General features: G+C 44.8%; 1 protein-coding gene and 1 long non-coding RNA gene across 5 annotated transcripts in view; one reads left to right on the top strand and one right to left on the bottom strand.

Annotated features, from left to right (window-relative positions):
- The window catches only part of LOC118555131 (uncharacterized), a 224,562-nt gene extending 223,389 nt beyond the window's left edge, over nucleotides 1–1,173 (bottom strand). For 3 of the 4 annotated variants that reach the window (XR_013445653.1, XR_013445652.1, XR_013445655.1), the window contains exon 1: nucleotides 569–1,165. This is a non-coding gene — a long non-coding RNA (uncharacterized LOC118555131). Of the gene's footprint in view, nucleotides 1–568 lie in introns of all 4 variants that reach the window. The other variant, XR_013445654.1, reaches the window with a different exon arrangement.
- A 68-nt stretch (nucleotides 1,174–1,241) lies between these two features.
- Nucleotides 1,242–20,179, top strand: part of MAN2A1 (mannosidase alpha class 2A member 1) — a 165,866-nt gene continuing 146,928 nt past the window's right edge. Inside the window, exon 1 of the mRNA XM_036123025.2 lies at nucleotides 1,242–2,007. Within this exon, the coding sequence (XP_035978918.2) occupies nucleotides 1,873–2,007 (135 nt within the window). The 5' untranslated portion in view covers nucleotides 1,242–1,872. The remainder of the gene's footprint in view (nucleotides 2,008–20,179) is intronic.

The raw sequence follows: 20,179 nt of genomic DNA, 5'->3' as shown, positions 1-20,179 counted from the left end.
CACTGAATGGCAGAGAAGTAACACGTGCAGAAATATGTCCTGTGGAATTTACTACAAATCTCGTCTCTAGAGAGCCTGGAAAGCTGTTCATGGGGTAGTGGCTCACCTTAGCACCTCCACTACAGAACCACTAGAGTTAAGGCTGGGGGGAAACTTCTGACCTCCCAAGCATTATTGGAATTTGGCACTGGAGAAAGCCAGGTATGCTGCAAGCGCCTGCCTACACATACACCAAAACCAGCAAGAAAAACCCTTTTCTTCCTGTAATGTCTCTTCAGCGCCCTCTACCGACAAAGCTTCAGCGGCTGCTGGCAAAGGAAAACTTACTTAAAAGGGCCCAGATCCATTTTCACAGTGCAGTCAAAAAGGGCGGATTTGGAACAGCGCGGCAATAGAGCAATAACCTGCACAAGCATCACTTCTCAGGCTCCACTCAGAGACTCTGTAGCCAGCTGTCGTTTGGCAGTCTCCTTTCCCTCAGGTTTCACCAAGAAGTCACCAAAAGCAACAGAGGAAAAGATGAGTCTGAACATGCAAAGGCCCTTTCTCTATTTCTACAGCTCCTCACCGAGTTGACATCCCAGGCACGCCAGGCCCCGGTCCTCAAGGACAGGAAACCTGGGCAGCGAAAAGGAAGTGGGGAGAGAGCTCAGCCCCTGTGGAACCGGAGTGCTGGCGCCGGCAGGCCTCTGAAGGCCTCACCTCCACCCAAGCTGCCATCCAGTTCACAAAAGCCGTCTGAGGTCTTCTCTCCGCCTGGGCGCAGGGAGGCGGGCGCAGAGCGGGCCCGATGGGCGGCGCACTGTGATTGGTCGCCGGAGGCCCCGCCCCCATCCCGGCGCGTCGAGAGGGGGCGGGGCCAGCCGCCTGTTCGGCTCCGGGCTGCGGGCGCCTATTGACCCAGAAGCCGCCTCGCCGCGGCTGTCTCCTTCTGCTCGTGGCGGGCGGTGTAGGAGCGCCGAGTGGCGCTGGAGAACCGGTGCTTCCTTTCGCAGCTGCCGCCGCCATCTCCGCATTTGCGGGGCGGGAAGGAGGGAGGGGACTCGCGGCTGCAGCGGGTTTCTCTCCGGGGACGCTCCTCTCCTTGCTCTCCTTTTCCTCCTCCGCGCGCCGCCGCCGCCCGCCCCCTGCGCCCTCCTCGCGCAGCCCGGGTCCGGGAGGGGAGAGGAAGGGGCGCTGGGGGGCGGGAGAGGCCGGCGGGCGGGCGCGCGCTCGGAGGAAACTCCTGCCGGATCCGTTCGTCCCCGCGCCCAGGGTGCACCCCGGCCCGGCCTCGGCGGCGGCGGCGGCGGCGGCAGCAGGAAGGCGCTCTAGCGGGGGCGGCGCCGCGGGGGCGGGTCCGGCCGTCCCGGCGCTAAGTTGTGGGGCCCGGCTCCTCCCGACCTGGTTCCTTTCCCCTGGGCTGTTCGGACCCAGCTCTGTGCTGTCGACCCCAGAGCCGCTGATCCCGCACCTCCTGGGTGAGGGGGACACGCCTGCCCTCGTCGAGAAAACTTTTCCTGCTGACTCGGTCGAGGCGGCGGTGGCAGGAAGTCCGGACAGCGACCTCTTCTCCGCCTGCCCTGCGCCTGCCGGGTGCGGGCGCTGAGCTCGAGATCAAGTTTGCGGGGGCCCCTTCCGGGCTGCAGGCGGCTCCCGCCTGAGGAGGGACGCCCGACCCCAGGGAGGGCGGTGGGCCCAGGCGAAGGCCGAGGGCGTGTGGTGGCGCCGGAGACAAGGTGCGGAGTGCGGTCGGGAGCCGCAGCCGCAGCCAAAAACGCAGAGAGCAGGAGCCCCGGAGCAGGGAGCCTCCGGCGGCCGCCTGCAGGAGTCCACAGTCAGCCTCCTTCTTCGGTGAGGACGGTGTCCTGGCCCCGAGTCTATCGAGGAAAAATGAAGTTAAGCCGCCAGTTCACCGTGTTTGGCAGCGCGATCTTCTGTGTGGTGATTTTCTCGCTCTACCTGATGCTGGACCGGGGTCACTTAGACTACCCCAAAAGCCCGCGCCGCGAGGGCTCCTTTCCCCAGGTAAGCTCCGGCGTGGGGCTCCACGAGGGTAGGCGTGGGGGCCCGTAGTTCCCCGCTGCTTCGCGACCTCTCCCTCCTGCCGACCCTCTGCGCCGGGGCAGGGCGAGGCCGAACCGGAGGAGGATCCGAGCCTCCCCCAGCTGGGGCTCTGCAGCGTTCGGACGGCGGTGACCGCGACCCGGGAGCCTCCTCCTCCCGGGCGCGCCGAGTTAACAAAGTGCCGGGCGGCATGCGGTGGCGGGATCGCGCTCAGGGGCAGTGGCCATGTTCCCGCACTCGCATTCGGGCCTGTTTGGGTGGCCTCGGGCACCTGCCGACTGGAGAACCGGCGCAGCGCCCGATTACCGCTGTTGGGCAGCCCCTCGGCCCACACAGGGTTAAGCTGCACAGATCCCCTGAGCGCCCCCAGTCGCGGAAATTGATCAGACAGACCCCATCTGGTCTGTTTTTTCACCCCACTGTCTCTCGAGAAATAAGCAAAAGTTTATTACGTGTTGCAAACCTCTTAGATGTGAATCTGTAGGGTTGATTTTAGTGTCGTCATTCTTCAGCTATTACATAGGGTTTGTTTGGAGCAGACGTGGGAGCCCAGTAGGGAAGCGCGTGTTATACTCCAGCCGGAAGCTGTGGGGCGCTCAGTCCTGCGCCCAGTGGTCAAATTCTCCATCGAGTTGGGAAACCACCCGTCTTAAGTCTTTTATATAAAGTTACTAAAAATAAGCAAACAGACAATTGGCTGTGTTTGGAAAGATGCCGTGCCGCGTGTGAGATTTGTTTCAAGTTCTTTGCCCATGACCTGTACTCTTCAGAAATTTTAGTAAAACTGTGTGTTGTGTAGTAACTAACCTCTAAAGAATCAAACTGCAGAACTCAAAACCGTGACAAGCTGTTGTAACAACTACTTGACTCAGAGATATTGAACAGGTTGACGGAGTTTTTCTTCGTTTTGTGACAGTGTAAGTGACCAGAGAGTATCCTTGCTATTTGTTCTTGTGCTAAGGCAAAAGGCTTGAATTTAATTGAAATTAAGCTACTAACTTTACCAGAATTCGGAAAGTGAAAAAAAGACCTCTTTGTGGATGCTGTCATCAATACAGAGCCCTCAAAATATTTTGCAGATGAAAGGTGTTAAAAATATTGTTGTAAACGTGTGTCAAAAATTTTTAAAAGCTTTTTCTCTTAATATGATGGAGGAAATATAGTGAGATAAGCAGTATGGAATGTCTTTAAATCTTGACTTTAGAGTTTGTCCAGTGCTTGTTGATGAGACTGTATAAAAGTTTAAAGTGGGGTAAACCCTCTGAAGCCATAGCAAAAGGAGCTCTAAGCCCTGCTTAACATGTTGCATAATTTGGTGGCTAAACTTGCTGTGATTTCCCCCCCCCCCACATCACATTTTCAGAATTTTCTTCATTACAGGAAAAATCATAAAAGCTGATACATTTTACTTAAGCTGTTATCTTGAATAATGTCCTTTGGCTTTGGCTTGATAATCACTTGAAATGATTTATGCAAACATCTGGGGCTGGGGTTCTCTGGCAACCTTGACATTTTACTGTTTCTAAAGAAGTGAGTGACTCATTCAGTTACTGGGAAATTTTAGGCAAAGTTAATTCCAGTATTTTAATATCCAGCCTTAGTCCTTCTCAGGGGGCTTAAGTTCTGCATAGAGCAGAATGCGTTTGATGGAAAGTGACAGTGGCTGCTGGAAGAGAAGGCTCTTGTCTGTATTCTGTTTTGTGTGCAAGGGGAGAGGATTTGGAAGGTGGAGCTTTTTATGCTTAAGGTTGACATTCTCAGATTTTCAGGACCGGATTTTCGGTTCAGGAAGAAAGTACTTTTTTGCTGATTTAGTTTTGGAGAGCCACTGAATCCCCAAACAGGTGGACAGAATAAGCACTCTGTAAACCTAACTCTTACATGCCTGACATCAACCTTGTGTGTCTTACAGGACAAACCTGATCCCCACCACCCAGTAGATGAGGAAACTGAGGCACAGAGAGATTAACTTGCCCAAAGTCGCACAGCTAAAAGCTGAGATATGAACAGGTGGCCTTTGGAGTCTAGGCTTTCAGCCACTTTATTTATTTTAAGATTTTATTTACTTATTTGACAGAGAGAGAGAGAGCGAGAGCAGGAACACAAGCAGGGGGAACGGGAGAGGGAGAAGCAAGCAGGCTTCCCACCAAGCAGGGAGCCCGATTCGGGGCTCAATCCCAGGACCCTGGGACCGTGACCTGAGCCAAAGACAGATGCTTAACAACTGAGCCACCCAGGTGCCCCTCAGCCACTTTACTATACCCTTAGTAAATCTTTGCCTACTTTTTAGGTCCCAGTCTGCCTACGGAAAAGATCTGGTGTGGAAGATAGAGCATGTTGCTCTGTGGTTCCTTAGCTTATCACCTTTTTTTTTTTTTTTTTTTAAAGGAACTTCCATTATGAAGCTCTAACGGATGTGCTCCTTTTTCTGAAATGTTTAACATTTGAGATTTATACCTCTCCCAGAATGTCTCGTCGCTCACTTTAGAGCTAAACATTGTAATGAAAACCATTATGCAGCACAGCATCCAGCCTTTTGAGTTGGTTTTTATTTTTTTTTATTACTTCTGAATCCTGGGTAAACTTTAATTTGGTGAGAACACCACACAACAAAACTAGCTTGCAATATATTCGGTGAATTTGAAGCAAGCTAGTCCATCACTGTATATCATTTTTGGTGTCTAGTAGAATGATTTATCTAGAAAGGGATTGATTTCCGCTGAATCTTAGTTTAGGATTTAGGATTTCAGTTTAAGTCAATGTGGAACCTTCAGTATTATATATGGTCTAGCTGGTAAGCAGGATACGTTGTAAAGCCATCCTAGATTGAGAGCAGCCTGTTTGCTGTTATTCTGGCTTTCATTCTTTTCCCTTCCTCCTACAAGTCTGTGTTTTTCACCACTTGGCCAGACTCTGGGGTGGCAGTAGGCCCAACTCTGGGTGCTCCCGTTTTTCCCCACCCTGGAGGAACAGCCTACCCCTGACATAGTCTTTGGAAGGCTTTTCCCTTTGCTCCTCGGAGGAATTCCTTTGAGGCTTGGAGGCAACAGGCAGCCTTGTCTATGTTAGCGTCTGTGTATATTTCAGGGTTAATAAATCTCAGCTAGAAAAATTAATAAAAATTACACTGCAGTTGAGAGGCTGACCAGGGCCTAATTCCCTGAAGATGCTTTGAGGTAATATAAGAATCTGAATAGATGGAAAAGAGAGACATTGTTAAGGTCCTGAAATTCTTCATCACTTCTTATAAGCAGATTTCACAAGTTGCTTATTGTCTACATTGAGTGTAATAGATCTCTTATTAATGTCTTAAGTTTGGATCTGCAGAATTAATAAATCAGATCTTGTATAACAGATGATCAATTTTTAAATAGTGTAGACTATGACCATAGGGATTAATATTAACTCTTAGAAGTGTCTTCAGAGATTGGAACTCTGATAGAAAATGTGAAAGTGAAGTTCAGACTTCATCTTTGCCCAGATAACAATTACCAAGCAAGAAAGTGAGAATGTCTTTAAGATATTTGATTAAAAGACTTTGGACTGTGGAGACTTTTATGCCTTTTGGAATTTTTTTTTTAGAGGTGGGGAGGGGTAAATGGAGGGAGAGGGAGAAAGAAAATCTTAAGCAGGTTCCGTGCCCAGTGCAGAGCCTGATGCTGGGCTTGATCTCACAACCCTGAGATCATGACCTAAGCCGAAATCAAGAGACGGTCGCTTAATGGACTGTCCCATCTAGGCGTTTTGGATTTTAACTTTCATTGTGAATAAACACATATAAAAATATGCTTAAATGTTTTACACCTTTAGTACTTTTTAAAGAGTCCATAGTTGATGTTTAATAAAAGTTGACTTCAGTCTTCCAGTTGTTTTTTCTTGCTTTCAGAAATCTGAGAATCTTAAGAATGATATATAGAAAAACATGCTCTTCCTTGCTTCTCCATACTCTAGTGCACTCCATAAACTATAGCACTTGTCGCTGGAGTTTGGGCAGGTGTGTGTAAGGGAGTTAGTTTCATTGTGGAGGGTGTAATGTTTGAGATCTGTGACTTTGGCAAGTGATCGAACTCTGACAGTGGTGGCAAGCAGGCATTGAGGAGGAAGGCAAGAACATGGAAGCATCTGGAGAGGCTAGTGTCCACCACCCCCTCTTGAGGTCAGCAGTTCTTCAGGACCCCTGCCCAGCGTATTTCACCAAGACCCAAGCTCACTTCCTATACACCAATTGTGACAAGAATGCATCTAGTCTGAAGGCTTATGTTTATTATTATTATTTTAAAGATTTTATTTATTTATTTGACAGAAACACAGCGAGAGAGGGAACACAAGCAAGGGCAAAGGGAGAGGGAGAAGCAGGCCTCCCGCAGAGCAGGGAGCCCGATGCGGGGCTCGATCCCGGGACACTGGGATCATGACCTGAGCCGAAGGCAGACGCTTAACGGCTGAGCCGCCCAGGCGCCCCATTGTCTGAAGTTTTCTTAAGTAAGCTTTATTTCTGTTAATTCTGATGATTCGAGTTACTGCATTTTGTATTCCTGCTTGAGAAAAAGCAGGAACAGAAACTAGAAAATAAAGTGGATGGAGATTTCCCTCTTGTTCAATTCATTTTGTTTTAAATAGCCTTTTTTAGAGAAAGGACGATGGAAGTGGGGTAGGAAAAGAATGAAGTTCTTGGCAGATGTTCTCCTTCCTTCCCTTTTGTCCCCAGGGTCTCTGGTCTTGAACTCTGCCTAACTCAGCTAACTGTGGGCCAAATCTGGCCCACCACCTGGTTTTGTGGGGCCACAAGCTAAGAATGGTTCTCATGTTTTCAACTGGTTAAATATTTCATGACGGGGCCACACTCATTTCTCTACAAATCGTCTCTGGCTGCTTGTACCACAAGAGTTGAGCAGAGCTGAGTAGTAGCCACAGAAACTCTCTGGCCCACAAAGCCTAAAATATTTGCTGTCTGGTCCTTGACTGAAAAAGTTTGCCGGTGTCAGATTTAAACTGTATTTCTCTATTATTAACGTTAGAGGCAAATAGTGTGGTTAGATCCGTTGAAGCAGAGGCGTGTATTGAAAACAAAATTCTTGTCGGGGCGCCTGGGTGGCTCAGTTGGTTAAGCAACTGCCTTCAGCTCAGGTCATGATTCTGGAGTCCCGGGATCGAGTCCCACATCGGGCTCCCTGCTCAGCGGGGGGTCTGCTTCTCCCTCTGACCCTTCCCCTCTCATGCTCTCTGTCTCCCATTCTCTCTCTCAGATAAATAAATAAAATCTTTAAAAAAAAAAAAAAAAAAAAAAGAAAACAAAATTCTTGTCCCCTGGTTATTAGATAAGCATTAGTGAAACTTAGTTTGTGTTTTGAGAGTGTGGTTTAAAACTGGTGTTATATACATGTTTCATAGATTTCCAAGTATCCTTGGGGAACCTCTGTGCTGGAGCATGGACATGCTTGACATGTTTAATTTATTTCCCTTCTGTCACCTGCAGGCTTCCCACTACAGGACTGCTCTGGGATGGAGGGTTCTGGGGCACAAACTCTGCAAAATTGATCCATAGTCTCAAGATTGAAAACCATGACTTTATTGTATTTTGGATTGGCTGTAATTCACAGATGGGCTGAATTCTGAGCTTAATCAGACAGCTTGGGTTAGTTAGGGTTGTGGAAGGAGAGCCTGGGTCCATCAAGGATGGAACTTGGCAGTCCTCTCCCGGACCCTGAAGGCTACTCAGCTTGGAGGCAGGGAACTACCAGGATGTCTGTAGGGGCACTGGACTGCTACTCATCAAAGAGTAATTAATTCCTGCTAATTTTGATCCTTCTTCATGCTTCCTGAAGATTATGTGTGACTTTCTTCATTCCTTTTGGCACAGGCCACCACCCCATTTGTGTCCTCAGAGATTTTACTAGCATCATTAAATTGCAGTACACTTAGTCCGGACAAAAATGAGCGTAATGAGTCTCACTGAGTGGTGCTGCAGTTTTTAAGTATTTTTTTCCCATTTTTAAATGTATGCATTTCAGCATTTTTCACATGTGCGTGGTTTTCTCACTGGCTTCCTTTGCAGGTAGTCACCTTTGGGAGTCAAGAGAAATGAAATGCCTTTTCCAAGGGCAGAGCAGGCACCAGATGTGACCTAGTCCCACCAGTGAACCTCATTGTCCTGAATCAGGAGCCTTGAGAGCCGGGGAATTTGCCAGTGATTTTTTTTTTCTTTTAAACGTGTTTTCTTCCAGGACTGATTGTTTTGTGATGGGAAGCTCTCCTCCTTCAGGGTGAGGCTGTACTTTGGGGCTGAAGACAGACTTTGCAGCAATTCACCCCTGTTCCTTCATATCACAAGTATGAAAAACTGTGGGATTTGTGGGTCCTGGCCTTTGTGGTAACATTTTTACCTGTAGAACATTAGAAGATGGAAGCCAGAGAATAGAAGTTATTCTTAGAATTACTTTCTCCCTAAAAAGTTCCGAATTTGCATTTTGAGACTCTATGGAGATAGTCATTCTCTTAATAGTCACCAGCACCCCTAGAAAAGTCATAATATGAGAAAGATATAGAATTTTAAAGTAGGGAGGGTTGTTCCAGATCAGATAATTTAGTCTTTGATTTTTCAGAGAGGGACACTGAGACACATAAACTGGGCTTCATCAGTTTGCCCTGGGTCCCCTAACCTAGCATACCCGGGGTATGCATCCTGGCCTGTAATTCAGTGCTTTCTATTGTTCTTTACTCGGTATATATTTGAGAATTACTTTGTGTTAGGTACTGTGGAAATTACAATAGATGTACTAGATAATGTTTCTTGCTTTGCAAGAGCATCTTAGTTATTTGAGGCGGTGCAACTGTCATTTGTGAAACAATTAGAGACAGCTGAGTGTTATTTAATTACTCATTAAAAGAGTTAATGTTAAAAAGTTAGAATAGTGCTTGGCACATAGTACGTGTTCAGTAAATGCTAGTTATTGCCAGTGAACAGATTTATGGAGTAACCATTGTGTACCAGGTATTTTTGTAGGTTCTGGCGTTATAGGAGCTAAGAATAAAATAAAATAAGAGTCCATGACCTTAATTCTTATTCTTGGTATAAGGGCGGAGGCCTTAAAGGAAATTCAGCACTAAGTTCTGGTAGTGGCCTGGCTCAAGTTGACTAAAGGACCTGGGGCCAGAGTTCGGCTTTTCTGATTGGGTAGGACTTTGAAGGGAGAAAGAATATTCCTAGTGTGGAGTATCGAGCTTAAGGCTTGGGTCATGAAGGAGCCTGGCACCATGAGAAGAGGGGAGGAGATTGGTTTGACTTGGAATCTTTGGTGCTTGTAAGTAGTTGGGAAAACATGGTAGGTAGTTTGGGATCAGATTGTTAATTGCCCTGGGAGTCAGTCTGAGAAGTTACATGAGTCAGATGATAGTGAGCCATTCAAAGTTATTGAGTATGTTAGGAAGCTGCTTGAGAAAAGTCATGCTGGAGAATTAATTTCATAGAAAATTTTAGACCTGGAAGGGAGCTAAGAGTATTCAATCTAGATTATTCTGGTAGCAGTGTGTAGGAAGACTCAGAAGCAGGAAGGCAGCTGAGAATCTGTTTAAGGTAATACAGACATAAGGCACTAAATCCCTATACCAGTATCGAAATGGCTAGAATCAAGAGGAGGAGGAAAATGTGCAGATACTTTGTAAAAGAAGCATCAGGGCTTTTAAACAGATTTTTATAAAGAGTAATGATGGGTGTGGCTTGAATGAGACAGTTTTTCCCACCTTTTTCCTTTGGGGCATTTGGAGAATTAGCTAATACCCTTTGCAGAAAGGGATAGTTTGGAAGATAACCTGGTTTGGGGAGCCAACCTCAGGTTCATGTATGATAAGGTGGATGTTCGTAGAATTAGCCAAGTGGGCTGCAGTGCCCGAGTGAGAGGTGAAGGGAGATGCTGATCTGGTAGTCATCAGCATAGTTAGAGTGGATGAGCTCACTCGGGACTGTGCTTTGTGAGAAGAGAGCAGACAGCCAAGGAACATTTCTTATAGCCAAAAGCTGCGCTTCTCGTATTAAGATGATTGTGTAGCAGATGCTAATAAAATGAAGCAGCTTGTATTCAAATTGTCAGAAACCAGCTCATTGATCAGCATACCTAAGAAAAGATAAGACTATCATAAGGATTTCAAAGAAGCATTTCAGTAGGAAACTAAAAAAGACCCTTCTCATTTTGGACCCAAATTATGGAGTGAAATGATTTTTTTTCTAGGTTGTAAGAACAGAAAATAGATTACTCGGTGTGTGTGTGAGAGAGAGAGAGAGAGAGAGAGGGAGAGATGAAGAGAGGTGGATTTATTAAAGATCAAAAGGCAACACTTGAAAAAGGGGCTTCATAGCTCAAGGTTGTTTTGAAGATCAGACAGATTTCTGAGTACCCTCAAACTGCCTCTTGTTGATAGTAAAGAAGAGCCCTTCCTTTTTGATTAGTGGCTGACCACACCCCCCCCAAACTGAAGAGGTAAGAACTAGGGCCCAAGGCCAACTTTTGAAAACTTGTAGGGCCCAATGACAACAACACTTAAAATGCAGGATATTTCTTACAACTTTTAGGGAAAAGATCTAACCAATAATTGTTGAAGAGAAAGAAAAAAAGACTTAAGAAGAACCCGAGAAATTTGTATCCTTAACTCATCTTTATAGCTGATTGTATGATACTTAGAAATCTGTTTTCATTATATTTTTACATATCCTATTGTGCCTTACTATTATGTTTGTTGCTTCTGTGGTGTTTACCATGCCCCATCTTGCTCTTGTAGATTGAATGGTTCAGATGGACTTTTATAAAGTCTGTAGGAAAGGATTTGTGAAATTTGAGAGTCTGCTGCTCGAAATGAAAAGTTAGGAAATTCAGAATTTATAATAATTCCGATGGAGCTTGCCTAGACACTTCCTTTCTCCTGTCTGTAAGGAATAGAATGGCTTTTTCAGGAAATGATTAGTATAAATAACATAGGAGGCAGGCTGATTATCTACTTAAAATGTAACACTGTCTTCAGAGGACCCCAAAACTTTTCTGTATGAAAAACCATCTTAGATATGTCAGTTGCATTTATTTTAATAGGCTAACACTGTTTAGGTTGATTTGCTTTTTCCACTACCAACAATTGTTCTCTTTTTACATTAATGTGTTTCTGAAAATTACTTGGGTAAACGTATGTTGATGGAACTTTTATCATCAGATCCTAAAATACGATATATGCCATTCATCCATGCAGAATGAGTTTAGGTGGTAGAAATAGTACATAATAACAACCCTTGTGCATAAAGGCAGGCATACCTCAAAAAATGTAAGACAGATTAGCAACATAGACCAGCAGCCATAGACCAGATGACATAAGACGGCATGACCCTGGTTCCCTGAGAATTGTTGCTCTCTGAAAGCCTATCCTGTGAACGTTCATGCATGTTCTTGGGTGGGATACACTGTTGACTATCTCAGAGTGCTATATAGAAGAATAGAAGTACATTAAAAATATGTCATAGAAGTAAAATTAGCACGGTTTTCAAAAAAATAATTTGCAAAAAAAAAAAAAAAAAATACAAAGAAGGGAAATGTTCCACAGAACAGTTTGGGAAGTGCTGGGTTAAAGAATTTTGTTAGTCAACACCTAATTTGCTTAGCACCACTTAATTGCAGTTATTAAATGTATTTGAAAGTTATAAGGCTGCACTGTGTGAAAATAGTTTTGAATCGAAACATAGTGTGCTTACAAGCCCTTGTTCTAATAATTGTTTTAAAAAAGATGGCTGTTTTGCAGCATCTCGATTTATACACAATAGCGTGGTGTCTAAAACGTGGCCTCAGCTGGACGTGGTTTTTGTGCAGCTGCATTGGGGTGGTGCGGGTGGGGGCCTCATAGTTCTAATCTCAGTTTACATCTGGAAACTCGTAGGGTGGGGACGGAGCTGTGTCCCGGAGCCTGGACACAGCGCCAGCAACTGGAGTCCTGACCACATTTTCAGAGGTGGCGAGAGGATGGGGTTCACAAGGGTGGGGAAAACTGGCGTGGCCTGTTGTTACTCTAGGTCAGGGCTGGGAGGCACAGTGATTCTGACAGTTGCAGAGCGGTTACCCAGGGGCAGCGTCTGAGTGCTGAGGGTTCCCTGCCAGGGCAGGGCATGGTGAGCTTGAAGTCCCAGCTCTTCCCTTCACCGTCTCTTGGCACACCTGTTGTATACCTGCATCTGAGTAGCCTCTGCTGACGTCACACGGAGGCAGGTGTGAGATTGATGAGTACTGATTTGCCAAGGCAAAGCCCATCGCTCCCATGTTTTGGCTGCTGTTACGTAATTAAGTACTCTTTGTGCTCATATGGTGAGTACATTATTTCTTTGAACGGACCAGTGGAAGCACAAAGGCAATTAATACCTTGGAAGAGATTCAGGCATGATAAGCTTCAGGTCTGGAAAACACCATTAAAAGGTCATTTGTCACTGTGGTTTGTGGCTTGTTACAACTTGGTAGTGTTGCATGCATGACTATGGCCAGGGCCTCAGCTCACACTCTTTTTGGCCTCAGCACTACACATCTTAAGGGGTGGAGTGGTCACTTGAGGGTTTTCTTGTCATTTTATGAAACCAAAATGCCTTCCTGTTAAGTGCCTGCAATCTGACTAAATATAAATAGCAGGGTTTTCGTGTAGTCGAATAGCGGCTGCCTGACTTGGAGCTACTGCAGTAATGGTGACACCCCTGCTGGAAATAAGACTCTTTTACCAAATCACTGTTTTTATATTTAGCTTTAATACAGTGGTTCTTAACCGGGGATGTGTGAGAATTGCCTGGTGAGCCTTTTACAATTATTAAAGGCAGATCTGTGCGCTCTCTATAGGTAATCCCCATTTGTCGCCACTGCTTTAAATTCATATTTGCACTGACCACTCAAATAGAGATTCTCCTGACTTAGAGACGTGACGCCACCGTTGAGCTGCCTGATAGTTCCAAAACAGAACCTTTGCCCCTCCCTCTGCTCCTTTCCAGGGACTCACTCCTGATTTCCCTACAATGCCACCCATCTTCCCAGTTGCCTCAGTAAAAAAAAAAAAAAACGCAAAGTCTATTTTTCTTCTTTCCCTGTACCTCCCTTTCCTAGCTCATCTGTCCTGTCCCATCCTTTTGCTTTCCTCCACCGCCTTGGTCCAAGCCACCACAGCATTGACTCCCGATTGCCCCACCATAGCTCCAAAGTAGCCTTAAAACCCTTTTTATTCATTCACCCTAAACCTGCCCAAGGTGAAGATGTTGATGTTTCTTTCCTGGAAAAATATTTTTAACCATTAAGTCTTTTCCTACCTCCTCTGTTTAAAGATAGGTATAGAGCCTCGTGAGACCAAAACATACCCCTGGGAGCCAGGTTGTAGAGTCACACGCTCTCACCTCTCATTGCTCCATTGCCGGGGCTCTCAGCTGCTGAGGCTCACAGCTCTCCAACTCTTCTGATGGGGATTTGGACAGACTTCCTCTAAGAGGGCCAGCCAGTGGAAGCTTTATTTATATAGGGTCAGCTCTTTACTGCGTTTATTAGTTTCCTATTGTTGCTGTCACAAAGCACACAAAGTGGCTTAAAACAAGAAAAATGTGTATCTTCCAGTTCTGGGGATCAGAAGTTTGAAATGGGTCTTATTGGACTAAAATCAAGATGTTGGTACGGCTGTCTCTCTTGCAGAGGCTTTAGGGGAGAATCCATTGCCTCATCTTTTCCAACTTCTAGAGGCTGCCTGCATTTCTTGGGTCCAGGCCCCCTCCAGCATGGCATCACTCTGACCACCTCTTCCTTCTTTGTATCTTCTCTGACTCTGATTTCCATCTCCCCTATTTCCCTTGTAAGGACCCATGTGATTACATTGGGCCTGTCAATATTCTAGGACAGTCTCCCTATCTTAAAACCCTTAAGTTAATCACATCGGCAAAGTCCCTTTTGCCAGGTAAAGTGACAGAGTCACAGGTTTCAGGGATTAGAACCTGAACATCATTGGGGTGGCCATCATTCTGCCTACCACACCAGGCACTATTTAAACTGATTAGTATGTGCTCACTAATTTAACACTCATAACCACGCTATGGGTGAGGTATTATTCATTACAGATGAGGAAACTGAGACACGGGAAAGTTATGTAACTTGCCCAAGGTTTCATTGGGGTAGTGGAGCTGTAATTCATATTTGGCTTGGCTTCATTTTTTATCTTATTTTATTTTCCAGCTTTATTGACATATAATTGACGTAGAACGTTGTATTAAGTTTATGGTGTACAATATGTTGATTTGATAACACTTACATATTACAAAATGGTTATTACCATAGTGTTAGCTAATACCTTCATCACGTCACATAATTACCATTTCTTTGTTATGATGAGAACATTTAAGATTTACTCTCTTAGCAACTTTATGTAATACAGTATTAACTATAATCATCATGCTGTACATTAGATTCCCAGAACTGACTTACCTTATCATTGGAAGGGTTTTCTGTGGGTTTTTTTTTTTTTTAATAACTGGAAGTTTATACCCTTTCATCAGCATCTCCCGTTTCCCCTCCCAACCTCTACCATTCTGTTGTTTCTTTGATTTCAACGTTTTTAGATTCCTCATGTAAGTGATATCATACAGTATGTGACTTTTTCTGACTTATTTCACTTAGTGTATCCTTAAGATCCATCTGTGTTGTCATAAATGGAAGATTTAATTTTTTATGGCTGAACAGTATTCCACTGTGTGTGTGTGTGTGTGTGTGTGTGTGTGTGTGTGTGTGTGTATGCATGCATATACTTGCATAGAGTATCTCTTTCCATCCCTTCACTTTGGGTTTATGTGTGTCCTTTAAAGCTGAAGTGAGTCTTTTATGGACAGCATACAGCTAGGTCTTGTTTTTTGATTTTTGTTTTTTTTAAAGCTATCCAGCCACTCTTTGTCTTTTGAGTGGAGAATTCAGTCCATTTACATTTAAAGTAATTATTATTATTATTATTTTTTAAGATTTTATTTATTTGCGAGAGAGAGAGAATGAGAGACAGAGAGCATGAGAGGGAGGAGGGTCAGAGGGAGAAGCAGACTCCCTGCTGAGCAGGGAGCCTGAAGTGGGACTCGATCCTGGGACTCCAGGATCATGACCTGAGCGGAAGGCAGTCGCTTAACCAACTGAGCCACCCAGGCGCCCCATTTAAAGTAATTATTGATAGGTAAGAACTTAATGTCATTTTATTAATTGTCATCTGGCTTTTTTGTAGTTTCCATGTTCCTTTCTTCCTCTCTTGCTGCCTTCCTTTGTGACTTGGTGATATTCCATAGTGGTATGCTTTGATTCTCTTCTCTTTATCTTGTGTGAATCTGCTGTAGTTTTCTGCTTTGTGGTTACCATGACACGTACATAGAACATTTTATAGATATAACGGTGTATTTTATAATAACTTTGATCACATACAAAAAGCTTACCCTTTTACTCTTTTACCCTCCCTTTTATGTTTTTGATGTCACAACTTACCTTTTTCTATTGTGTATCCATTAACAAATTACTGTAGTTGTAGTTATTTTTAATACTCTTGTCCTTTAACCATTTTACTGTAGAATGAAATGGCTAACACTCCACCATATTAAAGTATTATTTTGAATTTGACTGTATATTTAACTTTTACCAGTGGGTTTTATATTTTCATAGGTTTTCATGTTACTAATGAGTGTGTTTTATTTTAGCTTGAATTGTTTTCTGCTTTCCTTGTAAGGCAGGTGCTGTGGTGATGAATTCCACCTTAGCCTTTGTTTGTCTGGGGAAGTCTGTATCTCTTTTTCATTTCTAAAGGACAGCTTTGTCAGGTGGTATATTTTTGGTTGGCATTTCTCTTTTTTCAGTACTCTGAATATATCATCCCACTCTCTCCTGCCCTGTAAGGTTTCTGCTGAGAAATCTGCCAGTAGTCTAATGGGGGTTCCTTTGAATGTAGCAAGCTTTTTCCCCTCTTACACCTTTTAAGATTCTCTTTGACTTCTGACACTTTAATTGTAATGTGTCTTGGAGAGGATCTCTTTAAGTTGATTTGATGTGGTGACCTCTTATTTCCATGAACTTGGATATCCATATCTCTTCAGACTGGGGAAGTTCTCAGCCATTATTTCTTTAAATGAGCTTTCTGCCCCCTTCTTGAATTCTAATAATTTGCAGATTGGTTCTTTTGTTGGTATCTCACAGATGATGTATGCTTTCTTTGCTCTTTTTCATTCCTTTTTCTTTTTTCCTCCTCTGATTGGATAATTTCAATTGATCTGTCTTGGAGCTCACTCATTCTTTCTTTTGCTTGGTCAAGTCTTCTGTTAAAGCTCTTTGTTGACATCAGTTCAGTCATTGTTTTGTTCAGCTCCAGACTTTGTTTGGTTCTTATTTATGTTTTCCATCTCTTTGTTGAACTTCTCATTTTGTTCTTATGTTGTTTTCCTGATATTGTTAAATTGTTTATCTGTATGCTCTTGTAACTCTGAACATCTTTAGAACATTATTTTGAATTATTTGTTGGGCAATAGCTGTATTTCCATTTTGGGGGGACCAGTTCCTGGAGGTTTACTGTATTCTTTTGGTAGAGTCATGTTTTCCTGAGTCTTAGTGATTCCTATAAATTTGCACAGGTGTTTATGCTTTTGAAGAAGCAGTCACCTCTTCCAGACTTTATGGACTGACTTTGCTAAGGGAAGCCTTTCACCTGTGTGGGAGAGGGGACGTTGGAGCATGCTAGTGATCCCAGCATGTCCCCAGGTCTAGCGCCTGTGACTCCAGTTCTAGTGGTGCGGGGCACCAAGTGCAGGGGCATGTGGCAGCATCTCTTTTGAGGGTGGCATGATGTCTCTTTGGCTCAGGTTGCTGGGGTCCATAGCTTTGACAACTGTGTGGTCCTTGGCAAATGCTCCAGGGTGTCGGCAGTGGCTGCAAGGGCTGCTTGTGTCCTCATTGGCACCTCCAGGCCCGGTGGCTAGGAGCTGGGGCAGACAACAGTGGTGGCCAAAGCTGGTTGTGTGCACCTACTCAGCTGTAGAGGCCTGTGTAGTGGCAGGGGCTAGTTGCACACATACATGTAGTGGTGGGATCCAAGGCAGGCAGCAAAGGCTGGGGCCGACTGTGGGTGCACTGGCAGTTGCAGGCACCCTGGTTGTTGATGGTATTACCATGACTGCTCATTCTCACCATGGGCACACAGCAGTGGAGGCTGGTGGTGGAGGTCAAGCAGGGGATGTGTAGTTGCACAGCTGGAGTGTCTGATGCCAGGTGAGCATGATGGTGCAGGCTAGTGACAGAAGACAGGACCTCATCCATGTTCACAAGCAGCAGTGGAGGCCCTGGCTATTGGCTTGCTCTCCTGTCACTGCAGTCTCTTCCTGAACGTGTGCAGGCAGTGGAGGCTGGTGACAAGTGGCAGGTTGGCAACCTGCAAGTGCATAGCTCAAGGGGCTAGCTCCATGGCAGTGGGAATCAGCCCCTGGGATCTGGGCTGGAGTCTTGCACTTGAGCAGCCACAGAGGCCTGGGCTGGCTGCTGGCGTGGTTCCTAGGTTCCAGAGGGGCTGGGTGGGGAGAGAGCAGGAGGGCCACAAGTGGGTGGCATCAACAAATGTCAATACAAGGGGTGGGTGAAAACTGGTAAAATCTGCAGGGATTCCATGGCAGCTGTGCTGGCCATTGGTTCCTTCACTGGTGAAAGCTGCTGGGTTTGTCTGTAGAGCGGGTCGCTCAGAACCATTCTTGTTCGTGCTGTGTGGCTACTATTGGTAGTGCCTGCTTTTCTTCCTTGTTCCTAGTTGTCTCTGTGTGTCCCTTTATGTGGTGCTCCCAGCGGCAGGGGAACCTGTTTTACCCTGCTCTTCTTTCCTAGCAAAGGAAACTCTTTCTGGCTGGGGAGTTCCCTCTTGGCATTGAGCCTTGCCGGCCTGGGGGATGGGATGATGCCGGCAAAATGAAGCAGTCTTTTTTTTTTTTTTCTGTGTGGTTATTTTCAGGTTTTTTGTCCCACTGTGTTGCCGAAGTTTTGTAAGTAGACTCCAGAGCTGTCCCACAGCTGTTTTTGTTCATGGATAGCTGTTTCATTGTTGATCTTTGTGGGAGGATGGAGGTTGGGGTCTCCTTGCAGCCATTTTGATGACATTACTCTTGGCTTGGCTTTAGGGTCTGTTCTTAATCACAGTTGTTCCCTGGAAAGTGGTACCCTTTGAAGTGATTTTAGAAAGCCAGGGGCGTCTGGGTGGCTCCGTCGGTTAAGCATCTCGTCTGCCTTCGGCTCAGGTCATGATCATGGGGTCCTGGGATCGAGCCCTGTGTAGGGCTCCCTGCTCAGTGGGGAGCCTGCTTCTCCCTCTGCCTCTCCCCCTGCTTGTGTTCTCTCTCTCTCTCTCAAATAAGTAAATAAAATCTTTAAAAAAAAAACCCCAAAGTGATTTTTAGAAAACCATACTTTTATTGTAGCAGCAGCAGCAGAAGAGTAACGTCTTCTTGAATGCCTACCTGGTGGCAGGCCCTGTGCTAAGTTCTTTTCAGCCATTCCAAGCAATAGGTATTAGCACTGCATTTTGCCCATAAAGGAAACTGAGGCCCAGAAAAGTTAAGTTACTTCCTCAAAGTCACAGTGCTGCTAGTAAGTGCCAGACCTAGGATTAGAACCCACATAGTCTGACCCAGAGCTCTTGTGCTTAACCATCTAGCTAAACTGCTTTTATCTTTTTCTGGTAAGAGGAGTTATTAAAAATAAAGGTAATCATTATTTGCAGTTATTAAAAATAAAAATGTGGTGAGGTATAATATCCTAAAGCATGAAATGGAGGAGTCTGGTACAAGGATGATTAAGAGATTTAATATCCATTTAAGCAGATTATCCAAGGGTGCAGGTTTGTGATTTATGTCACCCTCTAGGGTAGTTTGGGGGTGATTTGCCAAATGGCTTATTATTGGCTGGTGTATCTTAGATATTTCACTGACATGCATGAAGTTGGAGATGTAGGTCCCAAACCTGAATGATCACCAGAGTCACTTGTGGAACATAACATTGTAGTTTCTGTGGCCCTTTCCAAGATTCCAGGGTGGATCCCCAGGATTTGTAATTTTTTTTAAAAAATTTATTTATTTATTAGAATGCACGCACGCATGCAGGGAAAGGGGCAGAGGGAGAGAATCTTCAAGCAGATGCCCCCGCTGAGCATGGAGCTCGACTGGGGCCTGATCTCACGACCCTGAGATTATGACCTGAGCCGAAACCAAGAATCTGACGCTTAACCTACTGAGCCACCCAGGCACTCCCGGGATTTGTAGTTTTGAGCAGCCTTTCAGATGCTTCTGATGGTTACTTATAGAGCCTTTTACCCAATCACATTGGTACATGGTGGGCACATTTTATGACAAAATCCAGGTCCAGAGAGATCTTGATGTGATGGAGTGATATACTGAATTTAACAACATCAAGAAGGGGGAAAAGAAAGCATGAATGACAGGTGGTATGGAGCTAGAGTTTCAGACGTATATACACATATGTATTCCAGTAAAATTTTGTTTCTTTTGAATCCTGCCATTGGTGATTATATTATAAATAATAATTCATCTATCATTCTCTTAACTAGAAAACTTGATTTGGTTGAGTGAAGATCTTTTATCACTACTGTGGTAGGAAGAATTTCAAGATCAGCCTCGGGTTCTTTTACCAAACCCTCTTCATCCCCTGCATCAGTTGAAATTAGAGCCCAGTGAACCCTGATTACTGAGAGTAGTGAACGTTGAAACTTTTGGTTGGACTGTACAGAGTCCATAATCTTCGCCTGCCCTGGAAGAGGAGCCGCATGTTCTGCCCTACTCACAAGGTCATGGTTGTCACTTTGTGGCCAAACAGCTCAATTTCTGTATCATTTCCCTCTCAGTCAGTGAAGATCACCCTATAATTTAGGACTTTCCTTCTCATTCTTACCTACTTTTTGGGTCACAGAGAAGATTTTTGTGAATTTTCTTTCTTAAAAAAATTGTTAGAGTGTTTTATTTTTATTCATATTATTTTGGTGTAAGCTGTGTGCCAAAAAATGACATTTAATACTTTCTTGTCTTAGAAAAAAAAGTTTCATATGTTTTTTTTCCTCCCCCCCCGCCCCCCAGTAAATATTTGCG

Source organism: Halichoerus grypus, chromosome 2 (assembly GCF_964656455.1).
Source record: "Halichoerus grypus chromosome 2, mHalGry1.hap1.1, whole genome shotgun sequence".
Taxonomy (NCBI): domain Eukaryota; kingdom Metazoa; phylum Chordata; class Mammalia; order Carnivora; family Phocidae; genus Halichoerus; species Halichoerus grypus.
The sequence above is the reverse complement of the archived record's forward strand: the minus strand, read 5'-3'. Positions and strand labels throughout refer to the sequence as shown.